The 19,095-nt window shown below is 53.0% G+C and overlaps 6 protein-coding genes across 6 annotated transcripts; 4 read left to right on the top strand and 2 right to left on the bottom strand.

Moving 5' to 3' along the window:
• The first annotated feature begins 187 nt into the window (after positions 1-187).
• HD553DRAFT_317958 (uncharacterized protein) lies at positions 188-3,650 on the top strand. The gene is made up of 14 exons (XM_046180817.1): positions 188-419; positions 487-511; positions 587-732; positions 817-1,296; positions 1,360-1,406; positions 1,474-1,793; positions 1,876-1,897; positions 1,964-2,075; positions 2,164-2,169; positions 2,246-2,365; positions 2,434-2,809; positions 2,869-3,123; positions 3,196-3,254; positions 3,317-3,650. Exons 1-14 carry the CDS (start codon positions 358-360, stop codon positions 3,345-3,347), a joined length of 2,061 nt encoding a protein of 686 aa, XP_046033695.1. The 5' UTR covers positions 188-357; the 3' UTR covers positions 3,348-3,650.
• Positions 3,651-3,770: 120 nt separating this feature from the next.
• On the bottom strand, positions 3,771-8,490 carry HD553DRAFT_337096 (glycoside hydrolase superfamily; the record flags this gene model as incomplete). The annotated part of the gene is made up of 7 exons (XM_046182263.1): positions 7,793-8,490; positions 7,554-7,708; positions 6,607-7,475; positions 6,373-6,536; positions 6,301-6,336; positions 5,881-6,136; positions 3,771-5,608 (listed from the first exon to the last, which is right to left on the bottom strand). Exons 1-7 carry the CDS (start codon positions 8,144-8,146, stop codon positions 3,771-3,773), a joined length of 3,672 nt encoding a protein of 1,223 aa, XP_046033694.1. The 5' UTR covers positions 8,147-8,490.
• Positions 8,491-8,703: 213 nt separating this feature from the next.
• HD553DRAFT_317952 (uncharacterized protein) lies at positions 8,704-14,162 on the top strand. The gene is made up of 18 exons (XM_046180816.1): positions 8,704-8,945; positions 9,017-9,310; positions 9,376-9,418; positions 9,493-9,613; positions 9,677-10,975; positions 11,039-11,216; positions 11,283-11,462; positions 11,537-11,767; positions 11,827-11,919; positions 11,979-12,086; positions 12,160-12,337; positions 12,412-13,047; positions 13,104-13,125; positions 13,184-13,301; positions 13,369-13,456; positions 13,532-13,583; positions 13,651-13,705; positions 13,780-14,162. Exons 1-18 carry the CDS (start codon positions 8,847-8,849, stop codon positions 13,918-13,920), a joined length of 3,936 nt encoding a protein of 1,311 aa, XP_046033693.1. The 5' UTR covers positions 8,704-8,846; the 3' UTR covers positions 13,921-14,162.
• On the top strand, positions 14,163-15,385 carry HD553DRAFT_288676 (uncharacterized protein). The gene is made up of 4 exons (XM_046178303.1): positions 14,163-14,316; positions 14,375-14,458; positions 14,521-14,681; positions 14,760-15,385. The coding sequence occupies exons 1-4, from the start codon at positions 14,198-14,200 to the stop codon at positions 15,302-15,304; spliced, it is 909 nt and encodes a 302-aa protein (XP_046033692.1). The 5' UTR covers positions 14,163-14,197; the 3' UTR covers positions 15,305-15,385.
• A 153-nt stretch (positions 15,386-15,538) lies between these two features.
• Positions 15,539-16,990, bottom strand: HD553DRAFT_337094 (uncharacterized protein; the record flags this gene model as incomplete). Its single annotated transcript, XM_046182262.1, has 4 exons — positions 15,539-15,550; positions 15,624-16,570; positions 16,595-16,663; positions 16,739-16,990. 3 exons carry the CDS (start codon positions 16,988-16,990, stop codon positions 15,665-15,667), a joined length of 1,227 nt encoding a protein of 408 aa, XP_046033691.1. The 3' UTR covers positions 15,539-15,550; positions 15,624-15,664.
• Positions 16,991-17,951: 961 nt separating this feature from the next.
• HD553DRAFT_317948 (uncharacterized protein) lies at positions 17,952-19,069 on the top strand. The gene has a single exon (XM_046180815.1). It carries the CDS (start codon positions 18,084-18,086, stop codon positions 18,978-18,980), a length of 897 nt encoding a protein of 298 aa, XP_046033690.1. The 5' UTR covers positions 17,952-18,083; the 3' UTR covers positions 18,981-19,069.
• Positions 19,070-19,095: the final 26 nt, after the last annotated feature.

The raw sequence follows: 19,095 nt of genomic DNA, 5'->3' as shown, positions 1-19,095 counted from the left end.
CAGCACGAGGTGAAACGCGAACTCGGTTGTGACGTCACGTGACGTAGTACGACGCGGATCCGGATCGACGCCATGACTCCGGCCGCCACCGGATGATCAACGACTGATGACCGATGGCCGATGGGCCCTCAACCTCGTGCTCGTCTTGTCTTCTGATCATCGACCATGTATACTACAGTATGTACATCACCGGTTGATCTACAAGCTTGCAGTCCATGGTAGAGGCAGCAGCCAAAAGGATCAGCTGTGTGTCGACAGCTGTGTCAGGCAACTCGACCAGAACGATAACCAACACATTATTGCCTTGGATCTCCCCGCGCGAGTCCGGACGAACGTCAAGAGGACCGAACGATACCCATGTCGCAATCGACCCTCAGAGCGCCGTCGCTGTCAAAAAGTCGTCAGCGTCCCCGAAAGGCGTGAGCTTCTGTCATCGGACTCCCATTCTGGTGTTCTTGCTGAAGTCTCGACCCTCATGTTGAGCAGATGCGTGACCTGTCGAAGTATCAAGGCAAGTCGACATCGAGGTGTCCCGCGGCCCACGTCTTTCTTGGCGAATCTGACCGGATCCATATCATACGATCAGATCAAATGCGTTCCTACGTCGGGAGATGCTGCTGCAACCGACGATTGTGAGCGGTGTCGGAGACTTGGGGTCGCTTGCACGTACAAGAGGGCAGTCAGACAGTATCCCGGCAGTAAGGCTGCACCGAGCCTAGTTCATGAGACAAGGCAAGAGGCACCGAGCTTTTTGCATTCTGGAAAGATTATCTCATCCACTGATGACTTGCTTGATCTCTGCGCGTGTGTTTCTAGAAGGTCTGCCGATCCCACGGTCTACTCCTCTGGCAACTCCGATGATGGTTCTCGACACCCAGGCAGTTCGCAAAGCATATTTAACATTCCCCAAGAGCCTCGATCGTTGCCCATGATAGGCCTCGATATCTACAACATCAACGCACCGCATGTCCAACCTCTCGCCGGACCGTCCTCGTTAGCACAGAACCCACAGATCCCACAAAGACTCTACGCCGGTGAACAGTCGGTTCTGCTTGGGCCGAATATGCCTATGGGAGAGGTTCCCGGGCATGCAATGCAGACGGATCTGGCCAGCGAAACTTCGCAGTGCCAAGCTCCTGTCGGCTACAGTATTATCAAACATCTCGATCCTGCTTCCGTAGAAGCAGGGTCCGCCTCAGACTGCCGTTCGTCAGCCGACCCGCATGCCAAGATGATCGTCGATGGCGTCACTTTGTCCATGATGACAGAGCTCGAGTCACGAGACCTGGTCGATCGGTGAGTCACCTTGTCATCAGCGCAATTTCGTTGTCCCATCGTAATGATTGATATCAATTTCAGGTTCTTCACACACCTTCAGCCTCTTATCGCGCTGCTGGACCCCATGTGCAAGTCCCTCCCGGAGCCGACTGCAGCCATCTCGAAATCCGTCTGAAATGACCCCGGTTCAAACAGTTCATACTTTCGATCATCTCAAGCACAACATGCCTATCCTGTTCCTCGCTATTCTTACATCTTCTGCGAAGTTCTTCCGACCCGATCTGAGTCTCATGCTCACTGAACATCTCCGAATTGTCATCAACCGAGCTATCGTCAGCGAAGTCTGCACGATCGACATGGTACAAGCTATTTGCGTGTGCAACTTTTGGAAGGCGCCGACGGATTCGATCTGGTTGAAGATCGGGATCGCCATCCGGTTAGCTTATCAGCTGAGATTGCACGAAGCCAAAGACGCACCTCTGGGAAGCAGCGAGCTGGAGAGACGGAAGGCGGCTGTGAGTGGTAGACTTCGTGGTGACATTCTTAGGTGGAAGTATATCAGTCGATCTGATATGATCGCGGGTTATCTTTAAGAAGGATGCTCAACGGACCTGGTACTGTAAGTGTTAAGCCAGAGCAAATCGAGCCATGATCGAGGACTGATGGTTCTCTGCAAGATGCCCAGGTTTGGCTTGTAAGTCCTGGTTAATACCAGAGGGAATCTCCTTCATTACCTACAATCGGGTTACATCGTCATCTTTTGCCAAACTCGGTGACATCGTAGGCTTCGAGCTTCTGTAAGTAAGCCGTGGAGGACCGCAGGCAATTGGACAGTTACAGATGGAGACTGACATGCAGTCCTCTTTCGCTTATTCCAAATTCCAGCTACTCGTGCGTAGACTTCCACAAAGTCGAACGTTTTCACCGTTGGCCGACCTGTTGACCCCGCACGATTACAATCCGGTAGTGCCTTGTTCGATCTGCCCTGTTCCATGCGTTTTGGTACATTTAGAGATCCTCTCGAATGGCAGCGAGTTGTCGCCGATCTAGGCGTTGAAAACGACACGCAACTAGCCTTTTCGTTCGGGTAAGTGTATGTGGCGATTTCTGAGCGAGCGGATCGATCGCTAATGCGGGCTTTTGCGGTCTATAAAGCTCGGAAGGTACTTTCAGCATGGTTATGAGGGCAGCGCCAGGTGGTCTTGCATCTCCCCGGCTGATGGAGCTAGAGAATGTCGAAGATCGTTTCGACACCTTGACCAAATCGTTGAATCTCGGTGGCGACTCGACAAAAGCCAACGTCACATCAAAGACGTTCAACCGCTTGCAAAACTTTATCAATCTGAACAAGTTGCTTCTCGGAGCTCAACGCTATGAGACTCTTCCCTCAGAATATCACAGCGACCAGTTGCTGGAAAGAGCCGAGACCTGGCTTTCCAGTCTACGCGCCCTCGCTTTGGATGGCCAGGTGATCTACTTTCAAGATGCGTTCTACGTTTTCTTCACCAGGGCGGGTCATTACCTTTGTCAGGTCAGTCAGCTCAGATGAGACAGAGAAAACTGATGTTCACCAATTACGACCAAAATCAGATGATATCGCAAGTGCGACCGAGGTCTCGTCAACGGATATTGGAGATTCTGCTGCAAGTACACACGCTTTGCTCGGACTGTGTCCGCCAGGTCGGAAACGATTCCGGATGTTACTACGTGGCACGGTATTACGCTCGGCTACTACGACAAGCCAAGGCACAGACGATAACAGGGTATGACCCGACGACCGACGATCAAGAAGTTGGCAACCGTCGGGACATGTCTTTCGACACGGAAGATTTTTTGCAGCAACTGGTGAGTCTCCGATCTTTCGCTGAAAGCCGAACACTCATGGGAGTCTGAGAAATCTCTACGTGCCACCTCAAGGATACACTTTTAGACACGGCAGACCTTGAACAAGGAAATTTTCCGGTTCCCTCGTACTGGTAAGCAAACACATGGGCTGGTTCACCCTCGAAATCTGACTTGACCTACTTGCACGTTGTAGGGACGATCTATTACAGCATGCACCCTGGTGATGCAAACTCCGACCCGGCGTGTATGTTGCAAGCGCGAAGAAGGTTGTACCGTCAATACATGTCGATTCATGACCGAGCAAGGTCAGCCCAGACTACACAAGATCCCGGTCATCGTAAGGGATATGATTTCGCTCGAGCAAAGGTCAGCGCTTCGATCTCAGAATGGCCAAGTCCGTGTTCGTGAGCCGAGCATCTTAGTTGGACATCTTGAACGGTCAATGATGGACGAATCCGTATGAGGAACTTGCGCCGATGCTGTCAATCGAAAGGCAAGACTGTTCTGTACCTGTGCAAGAAGAAAAGATACGAGAAAAGGGAAGCCGGGGAGATCGAAGCAAAGCTTTTTCTTTCTACGTTCATCAAGCGAAAAGGGATATCCTTTATACAATCCACTCCCTGACGATAAACCAACCACCCGATTGTCTACTCGTAGCTCAATCCGTGGCCGAACCTGAAGACCGGGTCCTTAGTATCGAAAGCGACATCACACCTGCTAGCGATAACGGCTTCGTTGCTCCTGGGGAGATCAAAGGGCAACTTGCCCTTGGGCGAAGCTTCTCCATAGATAACGGAAAGCAGAATTTCCTCTCGGACCCCGTAATTGCAGAGAATGGCGGAGGCAGAGTCGACGATACTACCGAGGACAGGTGGGCGATCACAGTAGATGTCGAAGACGACGGGAGCTAGCTTGGCGAGCTCGGCGATGCGCTCGAGCTGTTCAGGTTTGAAGTCGAGCGGCCCGTGATGCCACTGCCTGGCGAGTTCCCCTTCGCCGATAGGAGTCCAGGGGGTGTCCATCCTGACAATGATAGCGTCTGCTTCAGAAGCGGAGGAGACGACGTCGCCAGAGTACTTTTCGGGGACCGACGCGAACCCTTCGAGGAAGACTTTGGTCCCCCTTGCGAGCGGCAGAATAGGTTTACCGTCCTTGGACGATTTTCGGTTCTGCAGCAATGTGAGCGAGTCCGATTGAGCTCGCAGACCGGCGTGTCGGAACTCGTCCTTGCCGACAATGGTGGCGGCCTTTTCTTCGTCAACGTAGGGGTTGTCAAAGATGCCCAAACGGAACTTCTCCTCCAACAGAAGCAAGGCCGAGCGGTCGATCCTGCTCTCAGGTACCTTGCCCGACTCGACCAGCTTCACGAGTGCGTCGACGCATGTGTTGCCACCGAACTGATCGACGCCGGCATCGAGCGACATGATGATCCGTTCGTCCAGCGAGAGATGCTCGACTCCCCAGGCCTTGGCCTGCAGGGCATCATCTTTGGATCCGGGAACGCCTTCCAAGATGAGCCAGTCCGACAAAATGATGCCCTTGAAACCGAGGTCTTTGCGCAAGACGCCGTCGAGAACCTCCTTGTTGAAACCGAACGCAACCTCGGGGAACTTTGTGGCCATCGGCTTGCCGTACGATGGCATGACCTGTCGTACACCGCTGTCAACGGCGGCCCTGAATGGCTTGAGGTGGTATTCGAATTGGTCGCCGGGGTAGTCTTGCTCGGCACCCCAGGGCATGTGACAATCGTGTCCATCACGCTCAGGACCGCCTCCTGGGAAATGCTTGACGCATGCGGACACCGACTCGGTCCCAAGAACGGCACCCTGAATACCTCGGACGTAGGCTGCAGTTAAACGGGACGCCAGGTCGGCATCCTCTCCTAACCCTCCGGCTATCCTGGACCACAAAGGCTGTGTGGCGAGATCCACCTGAGGATGGAGAGCGGCTCGAATTCCAGAGGCCACGTACTCTTGTCTCATGATGTCGCAGTATTCTTCCATCCTCTTTTCATCTTGCAGAGCGACCATACCCAAGGATTCGGGCCACTCGGAGAAGCAACCCGCCATCATTGAAGCTAGGACATTGTGCGAGAACGCATGCCTCGGATCCGAGCTGATCGTAATGGGTACCTTGACGCCCATAGAAAGGGCAAGCTTTTGCATTTCGTTATGATGTCTCGCGATCACCTTGGGGTCATCGACAGCGCCGTGCACGTTGAAGTGAACGATCCCTCTCTCTAGGAATTCTTTGGTGCTTCCGAGACCGAAAGCGTTGGCGTCAAGAGGATCGAGAGTAGTGATGGTGTGGAACATGAGACCGGCCTTCTCCTTCAGGGTCATGCGAGGCAGGAGTTCGGCTGCCCTCTCCTCCGGCGATCGTTGAGCAGCAGCGTCGTTGGTAGGCGACATGGCGTGCGACGTATGGATTGGTATTTGCTGTAGGTAAGAGCGAAGGGGTGTTTTCGTGCGAGAGAGAGAAAAGACTGTAAAGACTCAAAGTTCGAGAAGAGAAGTTGTGCTCAGAGAGCGGGTTAAATACTCTACTTGAGTTGATACAACCATTCATCACGGTCGTCGCCGATGGCCGGGCCGATCGGAATCGGTTGTCCGCCTGTTCGAATGCTCGGTCTCGGCTGATCGGCAAACGCCACCGACCTCGAGCCAGACCTTACACGGAGCAAGCGTCACGTGAAACGCCTCTCGGCCTTTCGGTGAATATCTTTTGAAACCGATGGCGTCTTTGTCCGTCACTTACATTCCTGATGAAACATCATCGCCTCTTTGTCCATGTATCTCGACCGCATTGTCTTTGAAGCAAGGTTGGACACAGCGGCGCCCTTTCGAGTCGAGGAAAGGTCAGCGAGTTGGCGCTGACGATACCGAAATGCTCGAGCGACGAGGAGGTTTCGCGCCGGTCTTCGCTCCTTCACGTTCGATAGCAGATCTCGCATCTTGATCAAGCAAACCACCGTACCGACAGCCGAACAGTGACCAACGAATTCTTCAGGATCCTTGACATCGAAGGTTATGCATGTCATGATTACAAGTGGTAATCGATGCTCAAAATAGTCTCCTCATCGCTTGCGATCGATAGTCGAGCCGTGGAAGGGGCTATCGACATGATCCATCAAGACAGCGTAGACTGGCTAGGGCCAAAGGAATGCTCGTCACCTACAGAATCGGCCATGAGAGCATCCGGGACTTTGCACGACTACATCGCTGAGGATTGACTGGTCGAAGATCAGACGCTTGTCTCGGCTATGGCGGCGTCAGCTTCGTGCGTGTTGATCGCCTCCGCGTCATCGTCATCGTCCAGGAACCTTTCGAGTGCCTTGGGAAGCTTCCTGTCCTTGGCCGGAGGCAGCTTGGCAACGATCGCACACGCCGTGTAACAGGTTGTGTGCATAGCCTCTGATAACATTGAATGGCAGGTTGTGAGTCAGTTGGATCCGATCGGTGCGCCGGCCCTTCTGCGACTAACCATTTCCATATGCGCAGTAGTCATTCCTGTTTTCATAGACGCTCGGCTCGGTGATCCACACAATGTCCGGTCGATCTTGTGCACCGGACTCTACCAATTCGGCGTATGTGTCCTCGACGTGACTTGCACCTGCCAGTAGGCGCGGGTGACGGGAAATCAGGACTCCTTGATAGTATGGCCAAGACCGCTCGTCGACTTCGGCAGTCAGCTTGGAATTGTATCCATGTTTGGTGTTGCCTTCTTGAACGTAGACGAAAAGATCTCCGTCCTTCCCTCCGGTTCCGTGTTCCCGATGTTGCTGGTCAACGTACCACTCCTTCTCATCCTGGTCTGCCTCATAGACGGCCGTGATCTCATAATGAAGGCCACAGCGGACTAAAGTGCTTAGCAAAGCTCGATCAATCCCTTTGAGCCGGGTTTGGAGGTCTTTCATTTTCACCCAACCGTTTTGCCCTGCGTATGCATGTCGCAGGCCGAAACCGAGCGTGGCGCCGTCGGGGAAATAGTCCAGCGAGGTTCTAGGGTCGAACATCCTGGAAAAGATGGCTAGCATCTCGTTGGCTCTACTATCGCCAAGAACAAACTTCTCTTCTCCGGCAGGGTATTTCGCAGGGTCCTCCCGATGATAAAACACATCATAGGCCAGGGTCACCCTGAGTCCGCTCTTAACAGGCAAGACCTCGTGTTCGCAATCCGAGTATAAGAAGCACCAACCGACAGATCCCACACCTGTGGCAGGGTCGAGTACTTGGCGAGACCAATCGACGTTGATCTCAGCGGCATCTTGACGGATGACCAGATCACCGCCTGTGAAATGAGAAGGGAGACAGAAGGTCAATGTTCCGATGTGGTCTTGACCTCGAGGGGTGCTGTAGCCGCGTCGAAACAAGGTACGGTATGGTATCAGTTACGATGACTCTTATCGCTTTCTAGGGCGACAGACTGACTCTCGATGAGGCTTGAAGAACCCGCCAGTCGCATAAGCATTGAGCTTATGGAGCTTGACCGTCAATCGCTGGTCAGCCAGACCGATCGTGGTGGGCAGGCTGTTTAGAACGTCCGAAGCTTCGATGAGGTCGGTGGACAGGGCGAAATCGGGAGGCTGGAACGAGCATGTCTCTCGATTCGATCAGCATTGCGTGAGGCGAATATAGGTACTCTCTGACGATCAAGTTCCGAAGCGCACCTTGAGTTCGTGAGCCTGCCGGTAGGTGGGGTCGTAAACAGTTTCGTTGCCCTTGCCATGGGAGGACGGAAGACCGGCATCGTACACCTTGTTGACGTCCTCGTCCGACAAGGGGAGGCTATACCTAGCGACCGCGCCGACGCCACTGTCCGCTGTGCCATCTTGTTGCTGTTGCTGCTGTAGCTGTGTGACGTACAAGGCGACTTTGGTAACATCCAGTTTCTCGGGAGGGATGATCCCGGTGATGGCGAAAGTGGGGCGTTGCCCAGAACTGGTGTCGGGGACGATCTGATAGTACAGCTCCCCGCAAGTATAGTATTCGTCGTCAGAGATGAATTTGTGAGGGCGAGGCATGTTTGGAGCGAGAGATCCGAGCAGGTGTTATAGGTAGCTGGTAGAGTGATCAGCGGTGATGATGATGTCGAAATGATGTGTTTCGTCCTTTCGATTTCGCTGTTTCCCCCCGCGTATTATATATCTTGTTCGTCACCAGGGTCAGGGTCCAATCATCCATGCCCATCGGGATATACCGAGGACATGCGAGGCATCTGCGGTCGAATCATCCGGGTCGAGCTGATTCGACCGGGTCTTGAGGGCCATAGGGCGCACATGTGAATGCGATGCGATATAGCATGCAACGCTGAGCATCGGCGTCTCCTGGAGGCCATCGACAATATTGTGCATCTCTGATACCATATGCGCCATGTATAGTCAACGATACCAACGATGTACCACCCGCACACAATCACCCAAGATCGAACCGGTAAAGCTCCCCATCTGCTTCAGGCTTGACACAGAGCGGACATCCCAAAACATTTTGATGTCCGCGCGAACCCGAGAAAGATGACGAAACCCCCCGGAATTGTTGAAACCATCGTCGTGAACTTATCAGTTGCTCAGTTGCTCGACCTCGCCAAACATGTTCTTACATTTCCGCTTGCCTTTATTCCAGGGGACATAGTAACACAGAAAGACATCACATCGTCGACTGGGCCTTTCTGGATCTCCTGCTACCTAGGGATCTGCAGGTAACAAGGAAAGGAAACGGTCAAGCATGTCGGCCACGAATCGACGTCCTTCGCGGATACCAGAGTCGTGGATACCTTCCGCCGAACAGTCCTACTATGCTTATGCTTTTGTGCTAGCAACACAGGTTCGTAGACTCAGGTTTGGTATTGCCATCCGCTTGTGTCAACAGCTGATTTCTGCCCTGCCGTATGTCAGGCTTACAAGCTGAGCGACGCGTTGGCTCTGTCACTACGATCGCTAGATCCGGCCACCAAGGCAGATCTACCGACATCGTCTGTCGCCCAGCTATTCTCATACGTCTCTGGCCATCTACCTAGACAAGGATCGCTCGCTTCAACCTACCTGGTGAAATGGTCCTTGTTGGATGTCGTGACCCTTTCGGTCATCGGATCGCTACACATCCCTGGACTACTGCAGAGTCGAGGCAGGATAGCCCGCTATCTCCCGATCTTTCTACTTGTCAATGCGATATTATTTGGGCAGATCGACGTGAGTTCGCAGGAAAAGCATTCGATTAGGTATGGAACTAAGCTAACGAGACCGTCTGAACTTAGCTGGGAGCTGTCGTGCTGGCAGTGCTCGGGTGGATATGGAAATGTAAGCCTTAGCCTGGAGTTGCGGTCGAGGCGCTCTTGGCTCACTTCGCCTTCTCCCTTGCGGCTGTTCTATAGTGATGACGGGTACAATGGATAACGTACAGACCTTGACTGAACGATCGGTCAAGCCCGATCAAGTCATAGCAGAGCAGCAGCATCTGCTAGGGCATCGGTCCATCCGGAAATTAGAGAATGGGTAGGTACTCGATGCTTCGTGCCTGCAAGCAGGTTCCACGCTGATATTTCTCGATTCGTGTAGAGATGCTATCTTCAATCCTACCGGAGCTACGTTCTGCCTGGAACCCGGTATTAAGCAGACGGTGTACATCCCGATACTGTTCAACAACTCGCAGCCGAGCACCTTGCAGTACGCTGTACGATCTCCCGAAGATCTCGTACCAAAAATGTTCACAATCAGCGCCAAAGATCTCGACCATCCGAAAAAAGCTGCGACGGAGAAGGCGTACAAGCAACGCAAGTGGTACGAAGACGAGGACGTCGTCGTCGAGGCCTCCACCGCTGGTTCTGATGCGGAACAACTTCGGATTCGCGATCAACCGAACCAGATCGGCCGTTCGGTCAAGGCGGACGACAAGTTCTCGGCTCTGCCTCCCGCCATCCGATCTGGCGAAAACCTCTACTATTTGCCGATCAAGGCGACCGGAGTCATCGACCTACTCGGAGTAAAAGACCATGATGACTATGGCTTTACCGTCAAAGCAACAAACGGTCCTGTCATCGTTGCTGAATGTCCTAGCGCAGGTCACTTTGTCGAAAGTCCTGAAACTTCAGTGTCAAAGAAGAAGAAAAAGGCATCAGGACCCATCGTCCGATGCGTTGGCGATTCCGATGTAGAGACCGTCCGGATCAAGGGAGCCGGTCCTATGACCGTGCGATGGGCGGTAACCAAGCAGGGAGGAGCTACGACACAGCATGTGAGGCGCGATATCGAGCGCGATATGCCGAAGGTTCAGGTGGACGGGCAGGACGACGCTGAGAAGCAAATCAGCAAACGACAACTCAACCTCAAAGCACCAAGGATAGATGCCACCCCTTATGAGCGCAATGTTGCTCTGACGATCGACCACTCGGAACCCGGAACGTACGAAGTCCAGGTTCTATCGGTCGAAGATGGTTTGCACAACGTACATCATCCCGACGTCGAAAAAGCCAAATTAGTCTACCAAGTCCAAGCTCTACCTACCGCCGGCTTCAGTCCGCGTCAACCTGCTGCTAGCCGTAAAGGCAGCCATCTCTTCATGAAGGAGAACGCAAACGTCACTTTGATGATCGAAATCAAGAAGGACGTCAACGCCAAAGAAGCCGTCATCGAACTGCAATACGAGCCCGAGCCGGGCACCAAGCACCTTGCTCGCACGGAAAACCTGACGGATTCGCGCAATGTGTTTGGACATACTGTCTACCGACCGGGAACGTATTCTCTACGCCAAATCTCAGCTGGAAGGTGTCAGGGGTCCGTCAAGGGACTGGCCTCGCTCGTTGTACAAGAAGTGCCGCCGCCGAGCAGCCGGATTGAATACACTGCGGAGCGTGACTGGTAAGCTCATCGCGTGTCCCTGTCTTAGCAGCAGCATAACACTTACCCCATCAATCGTATTAGTGCCGGTGATACGGGATTCAGGGCTCACATCGAATTCGTTGGAGGCACACCGCCTTACACCGTCAAATACGCATCTTACCGCTCTGGCGAAACGCACAAAGAGTACACCAAGTCGAACATATACAAGGCAAAGGAGGAGATCATTGTCCGGCCGGATCGACCAGGGAAATACATCTTTGTGGGTGCTTTTCTACTTTCTTGTTTCGCGCAACCCGCTTAATACACCATCTTCGTTCCTATGCAGGTGCCAATCAGCATTTCCGACTCGAACTATAAAGACGTGCCGATCTCCGCGGATCGGTTCGAGCAGACGATATCTCCTCAGGCCGAGTTCCATCTCGACCCTCGGCACCATCGAGGTACAGGTCGCAAGGACATCTGGACCTGCCAGACCAACACGACCGACGTTCATTTCACGTTGAAGGTTAGTTCCAGCGAGCAGTTAACTGGTCTGCGAGGTCCCACTTTTGATGTTGACGTCGAAATCGTTTCGTGCAGGGGACGGCACCATTCATCGTCGAGCGAGCTGTCATCTGGCTAGATCAGTCCGAGACCGCGAACCAGACTTTCGGCAGTGCAGGCAAGCAGAAGATCTCCGTCACGACCCCTGCCGGACTCGAAAGGGATGGTGGTCAATTCTCGGTCTCCCTCACCCGGGTTTGGGATGGTCATGGCTGCATGATCGCGCTTCCAGATCATAACCTCAGCTTCGACGTCAGGACAGAAAGGGTACGTCGCTTCTTCAGAAGGTATATCGTTACTGGGCTGCTGACCGCTTATGAAAACAGCCCACCGCGAAGTTCGATGCGACTGCGGGTGTGCCCTTCTCCATCGTGGAAGGGTCGTCAGCTGGGGTACCGCTCAAACTGACGGGAACAGCAGTACGTATTATTCGATGGATGTTTTGAGCATGATTCTCCGCTAATGCAACCTCTACTAGCCATGGGAGGTTACCTATCAACGCGATGGTGATCGACAGACCGAGACATTCCGGTCAAATCACCACGACTCAATACTGAAGCTGAGAACGGCAGGCAAATACCACCTTGTTGCTGTCATTTTGACGAGATGCCAGAAAAATGCAAAAGTGCCCCAGCTGACATCTGACGGGCTTCCTCTAGGTGCACGACAAACATTGCCCAGGTTCGGTACCCCTTGAGACTGCCGATGTGGAGGTTGAACACATTCCGCGCCCCGAAGTCGCGTTGACACCGGAGTCTGACGGTTTCAGCTCTGTATCCCCCCGACGCGATGCTGTATGCGCAGGGAAAGAAGACACTGTCAAACTCTTTTTCAAGGGTAAGTCACCAAGCTACAAATCTCGCATATTTAAATCACTGGCTCATTAGGCGGGTTGCCATTCCGCATCCCAGGTCAAGCGCCTTTCCGATACCGCTTCTCACATACACATGTCAGAGAAGGCCACAAGACTACACAAACCACGCATGATGCGGAGGCGTCAACATCGCAGAGTCACCTTGCTCTTTCAGTCGTACCCGGCAAACACACCTACGACATTCTGCAAGTCGCGGATCGATCGTATGACTTCCAGGCCGACAATAACGTCAAGAAATCCGGAATCTCCGTCCATCATACTGTACTTGAGCGACCGACGGCCAGTATGATCAGTAGAACGACTTCGACGTACTGTCTGCACGACAGCTTGACGCGTGACAAGAACCGGGCACAGGTTGAATTCAAGGGAAAAGCTCCCTTTGATATTCACTTCAGCATTCAAGGCAATAGGAGGGGAGCACCAGAGCTTTTCAACAAAACAGGCATCAAACAGAAGAAGTGGGACTTGGACGTGCCGGACTTCAAGTTCAAAGACGCTGGCACTTACCAAATCAAGATTGTCAACGTTTCCGATGCGAACGGTTGTGCTTGGGAGCCGCCAGAGGATGAAGACCTATCGGTTTATGTCAACGTTGTCGAGCCAGCCAGTGTCAAGGCAATCACTGAGGGGTCAGACTACTGTGTAGGTGATACCTTGGAATATCTGTTACAAGGTGAGTCGACGTGAGGCACTTGACGCGGATCGAGCTAAGCTATGCATATCATACAGGAACTAGACCATGGACATTAAGGTATGGGTAACATATACGTGGGGAGACGATCGGTACTGATCAACGAAAGGTCCTGTAGCTACATCTTTGCCGGCAAGAAGCACAAGATAGAGACGGACAAGCCCAACTTCTCGAGGCTGGCTGATCGCCCAGGCACCTTTGAGATCACTTCCGTCTCTCATCGAAAAGCGGCTCATGTGAGTATAGTCACGACCTCGCACGGACGCGCAAACGTTTCTGATCACGTTCACCTTATGATCGCAGTGCGAAAGTCCTATCCGCGATATGAGCACCACAGTCCACCCGCTACCCTCTGCGCAAATCAAGGACGGGGAATCATGGCTGCATGAAGGTGTGTGATGGGCTGCCGCACGGGCCATCCAGATCGTCGTGGGCGAGAAGGCTGACTTTTGTGCGGGCGGAACAGGCAATGTTGCGGACATCGAGATCACATTCAAGGGGACACCACCTTTTGCATTGTATGTGGTGTAGCGGGAAAATCGACTTTCGTACAAACGCTAACAACCTATTTCGGCGCCTGCACAGTACCTGGACGCGATCAACATGGGTCGGGAAGAAACTCGCTATCGAGGATACAGACGTGCGTAAAAGATCAAGTGCAGAACAAATGCAAAAAAAAAAAAGTTTGATACTGACCTTTCTCTCCCGAATCAGACGGTCGCTAACATCGAAGAGTATAGCTACACCCTCCAATCTTCAAAGCAGGGAGAGTACGATGTCATCGCCGTGTCCGATCGATATTGCCGCGTGGGATCGGCGGAGAGTGTGACCAAGCGGAAAAGCTTGAAGGCATAACGGCAACGATGTACACATCCAGGCTTCCAGGCGCCGATATAATTTAGCATAGTCTTTTGGTCTGCACGATGGCGGATCGCATCCTTCGAGCTGAATGTCAGGCGGTAGTGAGGCCGGTTATTGAGAGTCGGGGATCATATTATTTGCTTCCGCGTCAACCGGCTATCATATCCTATGGCCTGTCGGTCTGTGATCTGTATAAATCACCTTCTATTGTGCGTGGTCACCCTGAGCGTTCGGTATCCATACTCTTGGTCATACAGCGAAATATAGCACCATGTCAATGAATCTCAACGCTGAACCTGAATGGAACTGGCTTCAGGGTCGTACCGCTCTGATCACTGGAGCGGCGAATGGGTTAGGTAGAGGTATGGCGAGGAAATGGGCTGAGAGCGGGTATGTATCGTTCCGCCGTCTTGGTCGTCATGATCGAGCTCACACAGGTTTTAAATAGAGCCTATGTTGTCATTGGAGACATGGACGAAACGGCTGGCAGGATTGTTCTCGAAGAATTGCGTAGGATCTCTGGCAAAGACAAGTGGGTCCTTTCAGCTTCAGAGTCCTTGTCTCTGTCGCTTACGTAGATCTCGTGATTCTCAGACACCACTTTGTCAAGACCGACGTCACTTCTTGGGAATCACAAGTGGCTCTCTTCAAAGAGGCCATGGAAAAATCGCCCGGCAAACATCTGGACGTAGTCGTCGCGAACGCCGGGATTGGAGAGTCTGACCCTGAGATGTTCCTCCCCCAAGCCGATCTTAGTGAGTGCGATCAAAAGCTGTATCGGGTAGCGAGATACCGAAAGAGAAATTGATTCTGGATTCGGCATGTCTTGACAGAGCTCCGCAAGCCCAACGTCAAGACCATCGACATCGACCTGACCGGTGTCATCTATACCGCCCATCTCGCTTACTGGGCGTTTGCGCAGCCGGCTCCTAAAGGCGACTCGCTATCTTCCGGCTCTCCCCGACACCATTCCCTTCTCCTGATCGGCTCCATGGCCTCTCTCAAGTACTCCTCTGAACCTATGTACGCAGCTGCCAAGCACGGGGTACTCGGGCTCTTCCGAACATTGCGACGTCCCCATTACTTCCTGAAGTTCGACCGTAACAACCCAGAATCCAGTATCAAGATCAAGCCCGGGCTCCTTTGCCCTTACTTTGTCGATACCAACATCATCAAGAAGGATGGGGTCAAGGCGTTACCCGACGATGTGGAGCTTACCAAGATCGAGGAGGTTGTTGAGGCCGCGAGTCGTATCGTCCTCGACAAGGAAGGGGGGAAAGCTATGATGGTTTTGACCCACAGCATGGCCAAGGTTATGGGCAAGGGCAAGAACAAGGGGGGTATTGTCGAGATCGGAGGTCTGTCCGGAAAGTTGTAAATTCGATATCTTGTATGTATCAGAGACGACAAAATTTGGAACTACCAAATAGTGAATTATCATAGGGATACCAGAACTCGATGGAGCTTGGTTTGGAATAAGTGCACTTGCAGACATAAGTCGAGATAGAGATCGTGAGTTCGAATGGATAGGACAGTTTGGTACCATCTGGCTAGGCGATGGATTCGTTTGTTTTCGGGACACGCAGTCGGATCGCGTGTTTCGGTCGGTCGACTTCGGGAGAGCCTGTTTGCAGAAACCGGCAAAGCGCAGGGTCAGCCTCTCTTCGATATCAACAGGGAGTCTCTGGCTAACACACTTGCTTCTTGGGTACCGCTCTTCTCGCTCACTCTCTGTCTATCATACCGGCTGCGCTGCGTCCTCAGCTTGCGCTTTCCCTCTCTTGTCGTCATCTTCCAATGTCTCCAAGGTCATACGAAGGGTTGTCTTCCACAGCTTTTGATGATCGCCGCCATATTCGCTAAGGCTATCAATAATCGTGATTTGGCTTCCGGGTAGGACGCTACGTCTGAGATATCTCGCTACATCCAGGGGCCCGGGAACCGAGTCGAGCCATCCTCTCGGCATTTGAATACTCAGAAAGAGGTGAACGACTTTGGCGCCGTCGATTGGCGAAGGAACTGCGACACCTCTATGTGGATTCCAGTCAAGAGTTCCAGTCACGCTCAGCAATGGGCAGATCGCAAGGTGTCGAGCGAACATGCACAGGTCGGCACCCTTTGCCTTGCATACGAGCTTTGTCAGATTCGCTCCGGGTCCTCGAAGTAACTCGCTTAGAGTCTCCATGTACGTTGCCGTTTCGCCTGAGCGAGATAAGACGCAAGACAAGGTAGCCAGACCGGGGCATCCGCGCAACAGCGACTCCAATTTGCCCAGGGAGATGGTTACTGTCGGCGAATGCAAGTCGCGTAGGATACTCCAGGGCGACACTGCATTGCCGACCGTCGAAGCAAGATGACCAAGGATCTCGTCGATTGTCCGGACGGCTTCGCGCTGCGGTAGCTGGTCGGTATGCAATGACAGGCATCCGTTCCATTTGATTTGCGCATCATCATCGATCTGGTAGGGTCCTTCAACGAACCATCGCTGATCATGCTGCAGATGTCCCTTCAGACTGAGGCCGTGCACCTCCACAGATTGATGTCCGGAAGAGTAAAGTTGGGAATTCTGGGCCGTCTCTTGCCCTATATATGTGCACCAGTAGATACTGATCTCTCGTAACCTCGGATGCTGCCCGAGAAGTTTCTGTAGTTCCAGTGGAGGGCGTACCGAACAGCTGAAGTTGGCGCTGGGTAAACTCAATTCGCGTACACCTTTTGCATAGATAGCAAAACGATCCTGCGATATCTCCGAAGAAGAGCAATCAGTCACGATAATTGGGAATTTCGGGAGCTCGATATGGCTGGTTCTTACCGGATCGCAGCCACGCTGGAACGACTTGACGAGTATTTCGCGCCTAGTACTCCTGTAGAACTCCGAAGCCGGAATAGCGAATCCTTCCTTGGACGCCAACGCTAGGTTCAAGTAGTCCCGTTGGCGATGCAGGAAAGACACGATGTTCTCGAGCAATCCCGGTATCCGATAGACCCTCTCTGCGGCGGTTCGATAAGGGGGAGATGCAGCGTCGTTCGAGCACTGACCGGAGGTGGGAACGGAAAGTGACATTTTGAAGACGAAGGTTCAGTGTTCTATGCTGTGGCGATGTGGCGGTCGTTGATGTCGGAACGATGTATGTACAGGATTAGGATGTATGAGTGTGAAGGTGAGTACACAAAAAGGCTCGGACTGATCGCGACTGATCTTGTTGTTTTGATCAAAAAGTTTCTCTTTTGTTCTCCAAATCTCCCCACGTAGCGATCAAAAGATGACGTCAGAGGTAGAAACAATCGTCATTTTCGTGTCTCTATCGTCAGTAGGGTCGCTGTAACGATAGCGTTATACTCGCTCGTCTTCTTGTTATCCTCTAAGATATCCATTTCAGGTTCGGGTGCCATATCGACATGTGGCATGTGGATTGCATCGAAGCTTACGCTGAACCTTCAATCAGTTTCGCGCGGGGTTCGAACGCAAGCCTTAGATAACTTGCGTCATCGAATTGTATCTCCTACCTGACTGCCAAACGTGAAAGACGGAAGAACAGGAAGACAACATGTACAGCTCTGCTGCCATTGCCATCCCACCGCTGAAATCGGGCACGAAGCCTGAGCACAGTCAACCAATTCGAGAGGGAGAGATATGAAACGCGTTTCACGTTCGAAGCGCGCAGCTGCAGATCCAGTATCGAACAAGATGCCCGTGATCCGTTGTGTGTGTTGAGCAAGTCAAGAGGACCAGGTCCGGGTCCCCTCCATTCTCTTGCACACTGAGCAGTGAATCCTTTGCATGCAGCGGCATTTTGCCATATCTCTTCCATAACAAACACGATTACGAATGTCGATGCCGTTATCCGTGATGCCACTCTCACCGCCAAAGGTCGGGGTGTTGCCGTAGGCGACGCGTGTCGCGTGTCAAGGGATGACCCTGCCTGCCGAGGATGTTGCATCAGCGTCAGTTGCTGAGTTGATAGACATGCCGGACACCCGGCTCAAGAAAGTATGATATATCAAGTCACCCTGCCTCGACAAGTAATGTCTTTCTGCATCATGCATATCAACGCATACCGACGACTTACCAGTCTCAACGATTTCCCCCACCTCAGATCGGCCTTCACTTGCTGAACACCACTTACACCGTCACAACTAAGCACTCTTCGACCACGATGCATATCTTTGTCACCGGCGCCACCGGCGGTATGGGCTCGATCCTGATCCCCAAGCTACTGAGTCTTGGACACACCGTCTCGGGCCTCGCTCGCTCTTCCGCATCTGCATCCAAGGTGACCTCGCTCGGGGCCAAAGCGGTGATCGGAGACCTGATCGACCTCGACACCATCGCCAAGGCCGCCTCTGACGCCGACATGGTCATTCACATGGGCTTTGACCATGGGCAGGCGTTCTCGGGCGACTTTATCGGCGCATGCAAAAAGGACGTGTCTGTGATAGAAGTCATCGGACGGTCCCTCACTGCGGCAGGCGTTCAAGGCAAGACGCTCATGTTCGCATCTGGTACGCTCGGTCTAGAAGGCGACGACGAGCATTCGAGCGCGCATCGCAGCCCGCATATGCCGAGATACGAGTCGACCGACGCCGCATTCTCGTTCGTTCTCAAGGGGCTGCATGTTGTTCAGCTGCGCTTGGCTCCCATCACGTATGGATCCGTCAAGCCCCATGACTTTATCGCCATGTGGGCCGGGGAGTCCAAGAAGGCAGGACACGTCTCCTATACCGAACAGGGCGCCTGGGCGGCGTGCTCCTACGACGCGGCGGCTGACGGTATCGTTGCCGCCATCGGACGACTAGACGTCTTGGCCAACCCCATCAGCTTACACTTGGTCCACGAGAGCGGGATACCGTTCGAGGAGGTGGCAGACAAGTTGGCGACGAAACTCGATGTCCCTACAAAGAAGATTGACAGAGAGGAGCTGTCGCAGCTCGGTTTCCTGGGCAACCTGATGGGACTCGCCAAGCCGGTCAAGGCGGATTATACGTACGAGGTGACGGGCTGGAGACCGCAAGAGGCGGGGTTGGTCGCACAGCTGGACAAGTGGACTTTCTAAGCTCGATAAAGAGCAATGTGCTGGTGTCTAATTGACTGCACGGATTGGTAGAAACCCTTGATGCGAAACCGTCGAGATGTAAAGACAGACACCGATCGATATATGTACATACATT

Source organism: Filobasidium floriforme, assembly GCF_021052385.1.
Source record: "Filobasidium floriforme strain CBS 6241 chromosome Unknown HD553scaffold_23, whole genome shotgun sequence".
In the NCBI taxonomy this organism is placed as follows: Eukaryota; Fungi; Basidiomycota; class Tremellomycetes; order Filobasidiales; family Filobasidiaceae; genus Filobasidium; species Filobasidium floriforme.
The sequence above is the reverse complement of the archived record's forward strand: the minus strand, read 5'-3'. Positions and strand labels throughout refer to the sequence as shown.

Coding starts and splice junctions, on each gene's coding strand:
- HD553DRAFT_317958 (XM_046180817.1), top strand. CDS start 358: ATGTCGCAATCGACCCTCAGAGCGCCGTCGCTGTCAAAAAGTCGTCAG. Junction 512..586: donor TGACCTGTCGAAGTATCAAG/GCAAGTCGACAT, acceptor TCATACGATCAG/ATCAAATGCGTTCCTACGTC. Junction 1,794..1,875: donor TGGAGAGACGGAAGGCGGCT/GTGAGTGGTAGA, acceptor ATCTTTAAGAAG/GATGCTCAACGGACCTGGTA.
- HD553DRAFT_317952 (XM_046180816.1), top strand. CDS start 8,847: ATGTCGGCCACGAATCGACGTCCTTCGCGGATACCAGAGTCGTGGATA. Junction 13,584..13,650: donor GGGACACCACCTTTTGCATT/GTATGTGGTGTA, acceptor GCGCCTGCACAG/TACCTGGACGCGATCAACAT. Junction 13,706..13,779: donor TCGCTATCGAGGATACAGAC/GTGCGTAAAAGA, acceptor CTCCCGAATCAG/ACGGTCGCTAACATCGAAGA.
- HD553DRAFT_288676 (XM_046178303.1), top strand. CDS start 14,198: ATGTCAATGAATCTCAACGCTGAACCTGAATGGAACTGGCTTCAGGGT. Junction 14,459..14,520: donor AGGATCTCTGGCAAAGACAA/GTGGGTCCTTTC, acceptor CGTGATTCTCAG/ACACCACTTTGTCAAGACCG. Junction 14,682..14,759: donor CCTCCCCCAAGCCGATCTTA/GTGAGTGCGATC, acceptor ATGTCTTGACAG/AGCTCCGCAAGCCCAACGTC.
- HD553DRAFT_317948 (XM_046180815.1), top strand. CDS start 18,084: ATGCATATCTTTGTCACCGGCGCCACCGGCGGTATGGGCTCGATCCTG.